The sequence below is a fragment of the Echinococcus granulosus genome (genome assembly GCF_000524195.1).
Source record: "Echinococcus granulosus chromosome Unknown EG_S00013, whole genome shotgun sequence".
NCBI lineage: Eukaryota > Metazoa > Platyhelminthes > Cestoda > Cyclophyllidea > Taeniidae > Echinococcus > Echinococcus granulosus.
The window spans coordinates 821,107-836,109 of record NW_020170393.1 but is presented as its reverse complement, the minus strand read 5'-3'; the positions used below and the strand labels follow the sequence as shown (position 1 = coordinate 836,109).

Genomic DNA, 15,003 nt, shown 5'->3' with positions numbered 1-15,003 from the left:
TGGTACATTACTCAAGCAGTAAAATCACACCCAAGATTAAGCAGTATTTTCTAGACGTTTTGAAACTTAAACTAGAATAACGCCCTCCTAGAGATAGCGTAAGATATAAATCAGAAATCGGGTTTTCCTGAATTCATTCAGAGGCGCGGTTTGCTCCCCATGAAATGGCAGCTACTCGTCCATCTACACTTTGAACATCTCACTTTTAGCTACACACACACACACACACACGCAAGGTAAAGCGAGCGATTATGTGACACGCCCATGCCTCCACAAATGCTCACATTTAACGCCTCAAGCACTAGCGCCTTGCCCTAGGGCAGTATTGATTGGCCAGGAGGAAGAGCTTACAGACGGACGGATGAGAGAGGCTGCTAAAAATAACCATTGCATTATCACCCATACCCATCACCTCTACCACCTACTATTCTTGGCTAATGTCCATCAAAACCGGCGTGAAGAGCCCTCCCCATGCGATTAGTTGATGCTAGACTGCTCAGCTATTCCTCACTCCACAAGGGTCTCGGTGCAGTAAGGCCGAGCACTGAAAGTTGTTCTGCTCAAACAAGATCAAGAGCATCTCACATCCATTGTGTTGTTTTGCGCCCAGTCAACCCGTTTGCGGTATGATTTTGTGCAGTCATTCAGCATAAACTGATAAATCACAAATACCACAAACATGTGACGCTGGTAGTAAACATAGCTGATGGAAACTGACATTGAGACGCTGTTTGAACACGCAAAAGACATACCTAGCGTAGTCGAACTCGAGCACGAAAGTGTGTTAAAACATCATCAACTGCAAGGCTTGGTAGATAATGTAAGGCACTCGGTTGGAGACTTCTAAACTACACTGCTCCACTATTGGTGTGTGCATTCCAACATTCATTTTCTTGTGGTCTCTCACGGGAAACATTCTTGCTATGCTTAATTTTTAGTTTCTGTAGTTTGACTTTTCGTTACAGCCGAGTAAATACGTTTTGTGTGTCCCAATTAAAGCTTTATATCACTAAATAAGAACAAACGTTTGCTATGTAATGCTTTAGTTTTGCCCCTCAATCTTCTACTAGAAGTAAATCACACATTTATGGCTGTAAATCATGTTCCTCGTTTTATTTTCAAAGAAACTTACCTACTCCCACGAGTTGATGCTCCTCACCGTTTCCAAGGCCTCCCTTGATTATTCGTTTTTTTATAAGCAAAATTCCAGATTAAAACACCGACTAAATATGAAGCTGATCAATTTCATACCTAATTTCAGCAATTATTTAAGTTTTTTGGGGAATTATACTCCTTCGGCTGCTGAAAGCAAATTGGAACTAAGTTGATGAAGCCTCATGTCTTAAGCAGTGTTTTGGACGATGGAATGCATTCCTCTCATGGTGAAAGGGTTATTTTAGTGTACTGTGGTGATATTTTCCACTTTTTTCTCCGACGTACTCATATAAACGCCACAAGAGGGATGTAAAATCTGGGGTATCGTCTCAAATGCAGCAGGTTTTTGTAATTTTATACCTCAAGTGTAGCCTTTTTGTTGATCACGTAAAATGTATCATTTGCCGCAAAATATTGTTGTCAGAAAGTCACCTCATTTGACCTTTTGAAGCGGTTGTTGTTACTGCAATCTGACAACCTTGAATAATGTAGTTGAAGGGGGAATAGTGGTTGTTCTCTGCATACATATTAACCACGTTTGAGGCTTTGAATAAACGTTGTTTTTTTGCTGAATACTGTGCTAGCTCTACTTTTTGTTGGTTTACGTTGTGCTGTAGATCTGTTGATTGGATTACCGCATGTTCACCACGAGGATATCGATAGGAGGCTCTTGGAGGAGCGTTTGGAGTTTACCACTGGTGATCTTACTGTTAAGGTGCGTTCGCATGTGGCATTATCACCTACCCTCTCCCCGTGAGTTTTATGCGGCTTGCATGGCCAACTTCTCTAACTTTGGCAGCGGTCCAAGTGGCATAAAATCCTCCCTTATAAAGGCAAATGCCATTCACTCACCATTCATTTGGAACGGAAACCAGGCTCATTTATAGCTTTCCCTTCATCCAATAGTAAACTTGTGCATCCATCAAGAAGTCTCGAGTGGATTTTGGAGGATTTATTCTGACATAGTGACGCTTTATTACAGCTAGAAATTGTTTTCACCCCAGATGTCTGTCTAAATGAGGCCGGAGGGGTGTGTTAATATTAGGACTGGTGCAACGTCCCAAGACTTCCCTGAAGATGAAATAAGACATAATACTCGAGCAGATTATGCATTGTCGTTCTATAGACGGGCTTGGGCGGAGGTGGGGGCTACTAGCATAGCCCGGGGGCCCGTCCATCCTGCGACGGTACAATGGGGGAGACCCTAAGCGGACCTATTGCCAAAACTGAGCTTTAAACGAACAGCTAACGTATTACGTTAGTGACTGCAATCTTAAAGTGTGCGACAGCATTGTAAATTCCTCTCATTTTCGAATACAGAGGCGATTTTGAAGTCGAATAGTAACCTGTGGTGCTTTATTATGAGTTGGTTTTGGCTGAGAGCGCTCAAGCCATCCCCCAATTTTTAGTCAGCGCAGAACACCAACTCCATCAGCCTTTGTGGTTAGTGTACGCAACATGATTGAAATCATGTTAGCTTTCAAGTGCCCCACATGTGGGGTTTCGTGACCCTAAGCTCCTTCTTACATTTCTCACACAATCTTAACACCTCAGTAGTTCGCATCACTTTATGACTTGACCCCATTTGGAAGACAGGGAACTCAGTATCACCTAACACAAGAGGCCTCATAAAACATAATCCCAACTTCTGACCACTACAAAAAGTAGATTGGAATTGGATTTATAAAACAAAGTTCCAGACAATGATTGGGAAGCAATTGTGTCAAGAGTGAATCATTTTGAATTTAAAACACATTTTGCGCATCGCTAATGGATAAATTTAAAATGTCGCTGGTGATCCTATCTCCGGATGTCCGAATCTGCATTGACCAGATTTTGAGACACTCTCATGAGTGATAAACGCTCACGAAATGGGGATGTGTGAAGCTCGTTTCTGGTGAGGAATAAGTTAACTGGGCTGCACTTCTGGTACAAAATAAAGGTTCTTTTGGCGTTTGATACAAATGAAGCTTTACAAACTGACTAATTGGTAAATAAGTAGTATGGCAACAACACTCAAAACACCGGATTTCCCGTTGACCTTCTTCTGTTGTACTTCGTTTTGGCCAACATTTACTAAGCATTGAAAGCTGCATTTTGATTTCTCTATGCATTCATTTGTCAATATAGTTAAAAAGGACTAAAATTCCATTCTTTTTACAATGTCATTTCCTTTACCTCCTCACATGGGAAGACATTTAAGTTCAACCTTAGAAACGCCGAACACCCTCAATGATTTTCGGGTCCTCGGGCGGTGCAAAGCCTTTTAGACTAAACTAACTCCCTATAATGAATAGGTTTGCAGCCTTTATGTTCATTCGTTATGACACAATTTGACCCCTTTTACTTGAACTGACTAAAGTTTTTGCCTCAAGTCAAGTCACTTATCCTGGTTTGACAAGATTCATGCGAATAATTGTTAGAAAGCTATTTTAGAAGGACTTTTCATGATTGAAGAGTGATCGGAGCAAGTGCACATCAACGGAAACAGTTTGCTTTTTTTAATAAAACCATTACAGCGCTCTAACTTCCCAAATAACAGAGAGAAATCGCTACTTTTTCTTTTTTTTGTGTGGTGGTAGATAGGCATAGATCTCCATCATTTATCATATCCTGACTGCAGCAACAATCAGTATCCTCTTATATTCTCGTATTCAAGGCAAAATTCCCACGAATTGGGGTGATTTCTCACTTACCACGGAAATACATCGTTATTAAAGTTGTAACCCCTAATATCCATAAGCAAGGGAAAAGACGGGTTTTTGTGGTCTTGAGCTTACACTGAAACCTCAAAACAGGAGCATACCAATCAAGATTCTCAATTCTGTTTGACTTGACCCAACCACCTTTGCACAGCACTAAGTGATGGGATAGTCCTCGCGTCCTTACGTTATGACTGATGTCTCCCAGTGGTGCAACGTCCAGAATCGATGCTGAGACGGGCATAACACAAATCAAATTTCCGAAGGTTGACGCACAAGGCAAGAACACGTCGACATGTCAATGAAAGGATTCGCAGACTAGGCGATATGTAATTGCTGAAATGTACAGCCAAAATATGTAACATGGCCGCGTGTATTCACTCACCAGCAGTGCTTAGAGAATGCTGCTGCAAGCGTGGTCGTGTTTATGTTTTTAAGCGCACAACTAAGCGCTACGCGCACACGCCCAAATTATTTATGCCCCATGCTCTCCTGTCGCCTGTTACACCAACAATAAAGGCAGGACATTATGCGCTTCCATGCGTCACACAGAAGGGAAAGTAGGGCACTCCTCAGTAAATCCGCAGACATCGAAGGAAAAATAACGATCTGAGTTGTGGCGCAGACCGGAATGATTATCGTACTGTAACCATTCTCCCAACTTCCGTCGTCTTTTAAATCTTGTCTGAAACAAAATACCAGCCAGGGCTCGTCCAGTCTCTAAGACTCGAAAGGTCAACCTACAAAGCTTAAAATTACAATGTGAAAATTTGGGAAGATCATTGATCATTTCAACTACCTCTTCCTCCTCCGAAGAGGTGGAAACCTGTGCATATAGTCGGGTTACATTCTTTTGCAGAGGGCATCGCCCTCCTATCTGTAAGGTGGGTGGAAATGATTAATTAGAAGTGAGCACTTTTGTAATGATATCGTGACGCCTTTTCAGACACCATGGGGCACGAACACTTCAACATTCACTTGGCGTTATTGGAAAAGGTCGAGTGCTTTTGAGGGAATTAGTTTAATAACAGCATTGTTTATGAGGGAAAAAAGTCTCTCTCCAATTAGACAATGCACGCAATGGCTTTCACTGAAGAGGTTAAAGGTGGTGGATGAAAAAATACATCTTTGAGCCGTTTATTGACGCAACAGAATACTTTGCCTTAATGGCTTACACGTAGCCTTTGCACCAGATGAGTCACTGGTTCATTGCGTCTTACAAGACAGGTGATTTTGAAACATAAAGATTGAAAGTTTGTTACAGCCAAAAGTATCACATTTAGAGGCTCTGTGGTGCTAAATCAGCCGGGAGAATTGAACCACAAAGGAAAATTGTAGCGCTCCGACATTACCTTGCAGCTGAGAGGAGACATAAGGCTTGGGCAGAATATGTATTTTCAAGTCGTATTGCTCAGGGTTCAGAACGCCCAGTGCATGTACAATGGCGAAGCCTCTAAGTGGTCCATTACCGAAACCGAGGGTTAAACAAACAGCCAACGCATTACATAGTCCCTCTACACGTTTAAGCATCGTCTCCCGGCGCTTCCCTCGGTCAATCTCCTGCGTCGGCCATCACGACGTCATCGGTGCGGTAAGGAAACACCTACATGCCAACCATGCGTCATCACATCTGTGCGCAACTGAGATGATACTTGACCGCAATGTCACTGATTTGTATTGACAAATCCACTTGATCTGGCCTTTCGTCCTGTATGAAAGCTAGGCTTGGGAATGTGGGGATGGCCTAAAAGCTGATTCATATAACAAAAGTGGGGGTTTAACATAGCCTCGTGGGGATAGGGTTTCGCGTCTGCTCCTCCTTGCCACTTTGTTCTCACCTTAGTGCTGCCCGTCCATATTTATCTGGGTTCTCTCCAACTGGTAGAGGGGTAGAGGAGGTACTGTGAGTTCATAGAGTTGACGTCTTTGTACAGGTACAGTAGACAGCTCTGTAACGAACTTTTCCGAATGGTTCACAGCTAGTGTTGCTTCAGTTGTTAGTAATATTCTTGCAGAACACGAGACTGGAGTAGTTGATAGGGGTGGACATCGTTTTCAGCCCTTCTGTTGAAGGTCGCCATGGATCCTCCCATCCACAACATATGTCCTTCTTCCATCATGCTTAGATTTATCATCTAGCAGTAGAAATCGGGATATTTTTTCCTTTAAAATAGTGCTTGCTTTCCACTACCACTGCTATAGTGCCTGGGAGGCTTCTCTGAAGACGGAAGAGGACACAATGCTTGGGCAGAATATGTATCTCGACGTGCAGAAGCGTTAGAGGCTACTGGCATAGCCCGGAGGACGCCTCATTCGGCGAAGGTGCAATATCGGAGTACCCAAGAGACCCCTTTACCAAAACGAGTGTTTAACAAGCCGATAAAGTATTATACGATAAATAGATTCCGACTAATTATGCTGCTGTTAACTTCGCCTAAATGATTAGCAAATGTATACAGTAGCTATTCAACCGCGATAACTACGGAATTCTATAGCGGAGCAGGCTGCTCCTTCGTCCTTCTATGGGATCAATGTTAAATTTGCATAAAACGGATTGGGGAGATTATAATAATTGTACGCACTTGGCTCATTAAAATCGCCCTTTTTACTGCGGTTATAATCGCTTAATTTTCTTTTAATCTTTCAGACAACAAATCGACAAGTCCTGGAAGCTTTCTGGAGCTTTGCCGAACGAGTGTCGTATCTACCTGAGAATATCAATTTGGTGAGTTTGTAATCTGGGACCGTCTTCTGATTAACTAATTGTATACATCTCGAAGTTTCAAGTGCTAGTTACTGACAAGCAAACAGGTCATAATTTTGGTATCAAAGTAAATCTCTCCGAGGAGAAAAGAAATCCCTCTTGTGCCATGACTGATCTGTCTTGTCACAACAAAGGCTAACTAGTGGGATGGGTTTGTGGTACTTATATGTATGTATATTTCTTTTTCGAACAATATTTGGCTAAGGATATGGACTGGGCATGAATGATGACCGGACATTTATGCTTTTTGCTAATTTCCTACAGCACGAGCCATTAGCATAAATAGGTGCGCAGCTGGAACGACGCTTGACACAGATCGCTTCTTGGATGGCCCAATTTTAACATTACCTTAACATTGGAGACCATCTTTGCTTTTCGTAAACCAATGATAAACTACCTGCAGTAATGATGCGTGGAGATTTCTAACTAGAAATGTAAGCATTGGACAAAGTGTTGGTAGTCTTTGAAACCAGCTTGGCATTGGAAGAATAGGCGATTCATAAGAAAAATTGCGGTCCAACTTGACGAAAAGGCAAGGAATATTTGCCTTTATATTTACTTAAGCCTTTTTTTTCTATAAAAAGCCATAATTTGTGAACTAAAAGCTTACTAATGTGTCGTCTTTTTACATCGTGGGAAGGCTGGCAATTAGGAGAAATGGGTTGACTCCTGTAATGCCATGTTTACGTACGAGATTAGTATCTCAAGTCGCTGAAGTTGTGTTAGTAATGCAAAAGGCCGACTAGTTTTTGCATGCCTTATGGTCTTGCGAGCATGAAAACCACGTCAGACCTTGTAGTCCTTGCGCTGGCGACTGTACTGCGCCGAGGATAACTTATTGACTAGTAACCGAATCCACACCTTTCTAACGCAACACGCTTCATTCGAAAAGTTCGTACCAGTGGTAGAAAAGCCGGCTTTTTAGACAGCATGAAGTTGCCGAGCCTCGTCAATTGAGATAGAAACCAGGAGAGACAAAGACGGGCTAGATTATGGAGAAAAGTCTCGTTTTGATGTGATTAAGTGCTATGTATACAAATGGAAGAGGTGTGAAATGCTTAGGACGGACTGCAGGAACTTGGTAACAGTCCCAGCAGAACAAAACCCCAAATGGTCGCGTGTTCGCATGAAATCTCCAGGTTTACTTTCCTTTCTGACAGCTTTGTGGGTTCTTAATTGCGGCAGTTAGTAAAACTACCTTTCGTGATCTAAAACACTTGGTGTCGCACTTTCAGTTATTTTAATGATGGTTTTTGAACCGCGGTAATGCAACACTTCATTCGAAAAAAAAAGCCATGACCATTATCTGGTGAGAAGCAGGCGATGGCAATGATGATGACTTTACAGGGACAGGAGGGTCAACCACCACTGCCACCGTTCGCCTTCATCACACCCTCCAAACTGCCCATTGATCTGCGAATCTACGACAACGAACTGCTGGAGCGCTGCTTAGTTGTGATCAACCAGCTGCGACAAGAGGTCCACGATAATTGGTTTGAAGAATTCAAAAATAACCTCTATATTAGTCTTAAACGTAAGTCAACCATTTCGCCAATTCTTTTTAACTCGCCGTTGCATTCGCTTTGCAGCAAGGGTCGCATTTCGAGCCTTGGCTTGTAAAATACGACGTGTTCAGGCGTGGTGAATAATGCCACTTCAATGCTGCTTTTTGTTACAGGCGCTTGTGCGACACAGCCAAGTATTTTTTCCCACCTGCCTTAGCTACTGAGTTCGATGGCCATTATTGTAATCCAGCAAACTGGAAACGTGTTTGAAGTACTCAAACTGGGTGAACTTTGAAATGGAAAAAGCAAACAATTTCATCGGTGAAAGTTTGAACTTCTAGTGTAAATTGAAATTGTAAAAACAAAAACACAACATATATAAAAACGATTTTTTATCTGTGGAACTCACCTAGGACTTGCAAAACTGGTATCTAAGGCAACATTAAAAACCCTTAGTGAAATAAGTTATGCTGACCTGATCCCTTGATCTGTCCTAATTGTTTAATTCTTGTCATGAGGTTCGTGCTTACTGATGCGAAAGTAGGTGAAATATTCTCCCAGTAGCATGTGTTTAACAAACATTGTGTGTGTGTGTGTGTTATTCAATTTTACAAATAACCTTATACGACTCAACTTCTTTGTTCACTGTTGGCACAAAACAGCGATGATTGACATTCACTGTCCTTCAATTTTGACGAGCTATTGCTTATTGGTTCTTTCCATGTGTCAGGAGGACAGTCTACCACAGTTGGTAAGTTTGAGTCGTTAAGTTAGTTGAATCTTTTTTAAAGAAGACCCGACGCCCCATCGCTGCATTTGAGTTGATGATTCATCGATGCCTGAGTTCCATATGTGCCTACAGTTGAGCTTGAGACATTTCACATAGTAGATCCACTTTGACCGTGTGTAGGTTGGCATGACTGATGGAACTCTTTCAGCCCTAAGAGCATAATCAAATTGTAGAATTTCATGCTTCAAAAGCGATGCCTCCAGAGCCTCGGATGTAGCAATTCAGAATGAGACAGTAAGGCATTAAACTAGTCAAACATATCTCGCTCTCGGTCAGGGGATTTGATATCAATTTTCTCTCATTAAAATTTTACAAATTCTGACAAAGTGAAAACAAAGTGAAATGCGTTTTGTTTATTTCTTTGTCAACTAATCAGATAAATATCAGATTATCTGGATGTAAATGTGAAAATATCTTTTAAGGTCCATGCTAAGCTCAACATGGAAGGTAGCATAGACTGCTGTGGATGAACTACGCCGTCGGTAGCTTCAGAAACAGCCAAAAATCGAAAGACTTTAATACATCTGCAGTATTTTTCGCTTCAGGTGCTGGGAAGCCAAATGCGGAGATCAAAGACGTAAGTTTTTCTCACTTTTTCCTCGTCTGGTTAGAATTTCACTAATGGGTTTTGTAGGAAAATCTCAAAGCCACAAATAAGTTATTTAAAAGGAAGACGAAAGTTTTGGTCGTCGGGGGGTTTTAGAGTGAATTTGTTGCCACTTAATTCAGTCCAACGGCTACGATCTCCTGTTTAATGTAGGGTGAGAAAGTAGAGTAAATATTCTTCATTCGAAGAATGCGCTATTGACTTACGGATGATGTGTAGAGCAACACCCAAATGACGCCGACATTTGGGGCACATTACTCACGCTACTCTACCAAATGGCTGATAACTTCAATAGATGGTGACTTTAGCAATTCACTTGGGGATTTGAACACCCACGGCCTCAGAAGAGCTCGTTTTGAGAGCCGCGTCAAATCTACTAGACGGAAGTGGACTGTAAAAAGGAAAGGGAACGAGTGTTCCTTCGAAAGCAAACGTTAATGCCATTCTTCGTAATTTCCAGCAGCTTTAAAGGGCTACACAACTAAAATTACTCCTTCCCTTTGTCAGAAAGTACAGAGGAATTAGTCTTCCCCAGGCGAGACGTACAGCAAGCAGGCCTTGGTGCGTTGCAACAACAGACGCACTCATTAAAAAAGAGTTAAAACTTCAATTTTGACACTTTAATTATGCCGAGTCGAGTTTGTTATAACGGTGGAACTACTACTGGTGTACATTTTTAAAGTAATAATGAGAGATGTCCTAATTATTTGTACTGGGACAGAAGCGTATTTGGTGATGCTCACCATAGGGTACTGGTATGTGGCAATCGTACCAGCCATATGGTTTCGGCCACAACACCAAAATCGTGGATTTTTGCACCTGACGTAAAAGGTTTTTGGAAAAAAACAACTTTTTCTGATTTTTAATCGTGCATTTGGAATTTAGATCATCTGCGCTCGCGGGCTGAGGGAGTACGCGAAACGGCTTTTCAAGGCGATGAAGGAGAACGAAGCCCTTCACGCAATAAATCCGACCATTGGTAACATATTCTTTCCCTTTCCTCTTTTTTTACTCGGGACATTACCATCATTAGCACCTCGAATTCTTCAATTTCGTTGGATGTGAGTTATATATGAAGTCGTATCTGCATCTATATTAGCCTCATCTTAAAAAACGGATTGTTAATTCTTGCTAGAGAGATTATTTTATTTCATAAAACTAAAATCACTATACGATTCTAGGAAGGACTTAGAAACTTAATGCTTCATGCTTGATAGTAGATGCATCTCCTGGGATTTTCTGTTTCTTTGATCCTAATCGTGAATGCCTTTCCCATGCTGAACCACTCGTTGGTAAGCAAAGGGTTGAATACCTTAACGCTAGCTGAGATAGTCGCAAAAAGAACTTTTTACTAGAATAGCTGTGGCTTCCCTCGGATAAAACAAAAATTGGTCATGGTGTTGCTGATAATCTGTAGGACTTTATTTGAATCACCAATATGTGTTGAACATGCTCATGAATGTTAAAAGTGATCCAGTATAATGGAGCTATTTAGAACATAATGAAATTGTTCACATCTTTTGTGATGGCTCCAATTCGCCGTTCAGAGGGGCTGGTGATGTTGCCCAAGGTGTGGTTTGACAGTCTACGAATTTTGCATAATGGTCAGTGTAATTTAAATGAAGTTGAAATATGCAAACTGTTTGAGAAATACTAGTCCCCATGAGCGTGTTATGGAACTCTCTTAAGAGGATCTGATCGTGGAACATCGTAATAACCCACGGATTGTCCTCCTAAACGTCAGTAGAAGTTGTTTTTGTGGTGGAACTACGCATGTTAGTGCCTTTGAAAGGGTGAGGACATGCGTGACTAATTGGTCTGCCTTTAGCATCCAAAATGTGTCAAGACAAGGCTCTACGAATGTGCTTTTGACCTGCACTAGATTTGAGACACGTTAAATACAGATTTTCCTGCAGCAGTTGAGGCACAAATGATCTCTCCTGCTATAACAGTACCCCATCACAATGACACGAATACAATAATTCTGTACTTTACCACAGCAAAACGGCGGCTTTTTGTGTATTCTTGTAAAGCTCAAGCCCTAATCCAGGAGGCTACCTTCAGCCTCGCAGTGATGGAGTCGAAAGCGAGTCTCTGCGACTCTTGGCTGGCCCACAAGGCCACTACTGAGGAGCTCATGAAACGGACTCACCCCATCCTCTGGGGCATTCCACAGTGGCGGAAGGAACAAATGGCAAAGGCCAAGACAGCATTTATGCGGGTAAGGGCTTGTCCTGATTCCCTCGTTTTGCAAGCTATCCCCAGCGGTTTTATTGTGCACCAATGGATTGCTTAAAGTTATTAATACTGAGTGCCTGAGTAGACTGAAACTGTACCCATATATAACGACATCACTTATATGAATCTATGAGATAGTCTTTGTCAATTCCTTGTTTCCCTGAAACGTGGAGACTGGTAAAGTGTACCCACCGTTACCCCTAATGTTTTCTCCCTTGGTCAAAACGAATGCACACTCTCTACACATTACCTCCGAACATTGGGAGCAGGAAGTGGTCGCGCACAAAAATCTGCCGCTGCCTCCACATCGCGCCGTGCAGTGAGGATTTGGCCCACGATTGAAAGGCCAAAAATGACGGTCAAAAAACGTCCTACCTAGGAGAGTGGAAAAAATAACACGAAAAGGTCAATCTACTTCTTGCAAATGTGTTTGCTCCGCAGGATTTAATAAGATATAGCGCAGTGAGATTTTTATAGAGACGAAAGAAGATATAATACTCGGACAGAATACATACAGAGGGGCTTGAGGCCACCGATACGGCCCAGAGGCCAGACTGCCCGGCAGATGTGCAATGGAAGTGCCTCTAAGTGGTCTTTTTACCAAAAGCTAGCGTTAAACAAACAACCAACGTATTGCATAGCCCCTCTCCTCTTTTGAGCGTCGTCCCCGCCAATCCCCTTGGTCAACCACCCGCCCCGGTCTTTACAACATAGTCACTGCTGTAAGAAAACATCCACGAGCCAGTCATGCCAGTCATCAAATTCGTATGCGCATGAGAAGATTCTTGACTGCAACGTCACTGAACCCACTTGGCAATTTCACTGGGTCTGCATTTTCATCCTGTATGAAAACTAGATTTGAGGACGGGGAATGTGCTAACCAACACGCACGGCCTTTGTTAGCCGCGGGAACACTGGCCTAAAGGTGGAGGTATATAACAAAGGACTGAGTTTAACATGGTTCCGCTGGAATAAGTTTTCACGTCCATTCGTCCTTGCGACTTTGTTCTCGCTGCGGTGCCGCCCATCCATATCTATCTGGGTTCTATCCAGCTGTTAGAGACGTGGAGGAGGTATCATGAGCTCACATAATTGATATCTTCATACAGGTACAGTAGGCAGCTCTATAACGAATTTTTCCGGATAGTTCACAGCTAGTGTTGCTTTAGCTGTTAGTAACAATTCCTGCAGAACACAGGACTGAGGTAGTTTGCAGTGGTACACATCACTTTCAGCCCTTCTATTTGGAGTTGTCACAGATTCTCCCACTTGCACCATATGCACTTCTTTCGCCCTGCTAAGGTTTATCCTCTAGCAGTAAAAATTATGTTGGTTTTCCTGCATGATGAAGTGTGCTTTCTGATCCCACTAATGTAGCGCCCCGAAGGCAGAAGAAGACAATACTTGGACAAAATATGTATTTTCAACCTACAGAAGGGGTCTGGCGGCTACTAGCGCAACCCGTAGGTCGTGCCGCCCAGCTAAAGCATAATGGCGGAGCTCTAGGTGGCTTATTACCAAAACCGAGAGTGACCTGTATTGAAGTGTTCAAAACCATCAAATCCTGAGAATGTTACACCTGTTGCTGTAAATTGAATGTGGATTGATTTTAGACTTTCGTTTGCGTTAAAAATGCGCTTTTTGACTTTTCGTCCACTTTGTAATAAATATGCATTAGCACTGGTGCAAAGTTCTGCCAGAAAACCTCTAAGAATCTTCAACAATTCAGCGCCTGAGTCATTACTAAAGGCGTAGTTAGCTGCATCAGTTTGGAAAGGGGTTCCACTTTTAACTTCCAAAATGGTTGAGAACTATTAACCATTGGCATTATGTCATGGCGCCAAGAGATGGTGGCTGAGCGAGCATGCAGATGCTGAGCATTTTCCCTCTTACCAGGCACTGTGCTCGTAACTAAGACTAATTACTTTCATTAGGCAGCTTTAGAGTTTTTTGCCCTTACATCTTCATGCTGCCCGTGCTTGCCGCAATCAAAGTGCGTAGTTTTCTCCAAACACTAGCGTTTTTGTGTGGTACTCGACAAATATTCCATCCTTTTTCAGGCACATCGATTTGACGTTCATAGGTCGGTGATTGAAAAGTGTAAGCAGTTGGGCCTTCATCAACATGGGTACTTTGTCAAACGTGATTTGCTCTTCCTCACTGAGGTAAGTGACCTCAACCACTATATCCATTTTCCAAATAATTTATAAATGCAGGTCAATTGGATGAGGAGCATAGGCATACTTTGGCTTGGTTTGAAGATGAACGATGTGGAATCCTTGAGCTGCGAAAATTGCATTAAGTACGAGTCAGTAAAACAGTTTCAAAAAGTTCCTAATTTTGAATGCTTATGCGAAAAATTCGGAACAAGGTATTGGTACCCAAAAAGTCCTATTTGAAATAATAACTCCCCAAAAGCAATAAATTTAGCCTTGTAGAGCGTTCACCGACGACATCACGACGATTTCGAAGGTTAGGGAAGCGCGTACCCTCACGAGATTACCCCTCCAAGTTGGTGGATGTATGAGATGGAAGGGAGGGCGGGTCCAGCTTTGTAGTGCTGCGAAAAGATACCGGAAATAAATAAACCGGTGAAATAGGGATGGAACCAGAGCCACTGCAGCAGAAGGCATTTTGGAGACATAAATTTAGACAGCCAAATTCTACATAAAACTCGTACATTATGTTGGTGTGATTGCTCCTCAGTGAGTGGATGGTTTTACAGCATTCTTGTCGCTGGGTGGTGGCTCTCTACTGGGACATGACGACAATCAGAAGGGAAATAAATTCGGATAGGTTTGAGTCTGTTGAATTTTGGAACAATTCTAGCACACCGTAGCATCTCGTAGGATGCGTTTACCAAAGAACGACCTTAAGGTAGACCTACTTGCTGTTTGTCAAGCCGGGGACCGGCGCTAACGCCACAAGAATGACGGAATTCACAATATGAAAACGATTTAGCCTGAAAGGCGCCATTGGAAGTGCTTAATGCGCCTACCGTGGAGATACGATGGAGTAGGTATAATCTTGAGGTTTTGACTGTGACAGGATCACTGGAGTTTTGTATTTTAAGTAGGTACAAATTTCAGTTCGGTCAGTCGATGTTCGATAACTACTAGACTTAACGCGGAGTCCATGTGGGCGAAGAACGTTTATGGGAGTATTTCAAAGCCTTCATAAAACACTTCCCACCAAAGTCCCGGAGGAAGATCGACCACCATAGTCACTGAAAGCTGTTCTCC

The 15,003-nt window shown here is 42.4% G+C and overlaps 1 protein-coding gene across 1 annotated transcript in view; it reads left to right on the top strand. All coding sequences in view use genetic code 11, as the record gives it.

The window, feature by feature from the left end:
* Positions 1–7,956: 7,956 nt before the first annotated feature.
* The window catches only part of EGR_02804 (hypothetical protein), a gene marked incomplete at both ends in the record, with an annotated part of 31,367 nt that continues 24,320 nt past the window's right edge, over positions 7,957–15,003 (top strand). The window contains 5 exons of the mRNA XM_024492053.1: positions 7,957–8,155; positions 9,462–9,493; positions 10,409–10,502; positions 11,557–11,744; positions 13,822–13,926. Of these exons, the coding sequence (XP_024353547.1) occupies positions 7,957–8,155; positions 9,462–9,493; positions 10,409–10,502; positions 11,557–11,744; positions 13,822–13,926 (618 nt within the window). The remainder of the gene's footprint in view (positions 8,156–9,461; positions 9,494–10,408; positions 10,503–11,556; positions 11,745–13,821; positions 13,927–15,003) is intronic.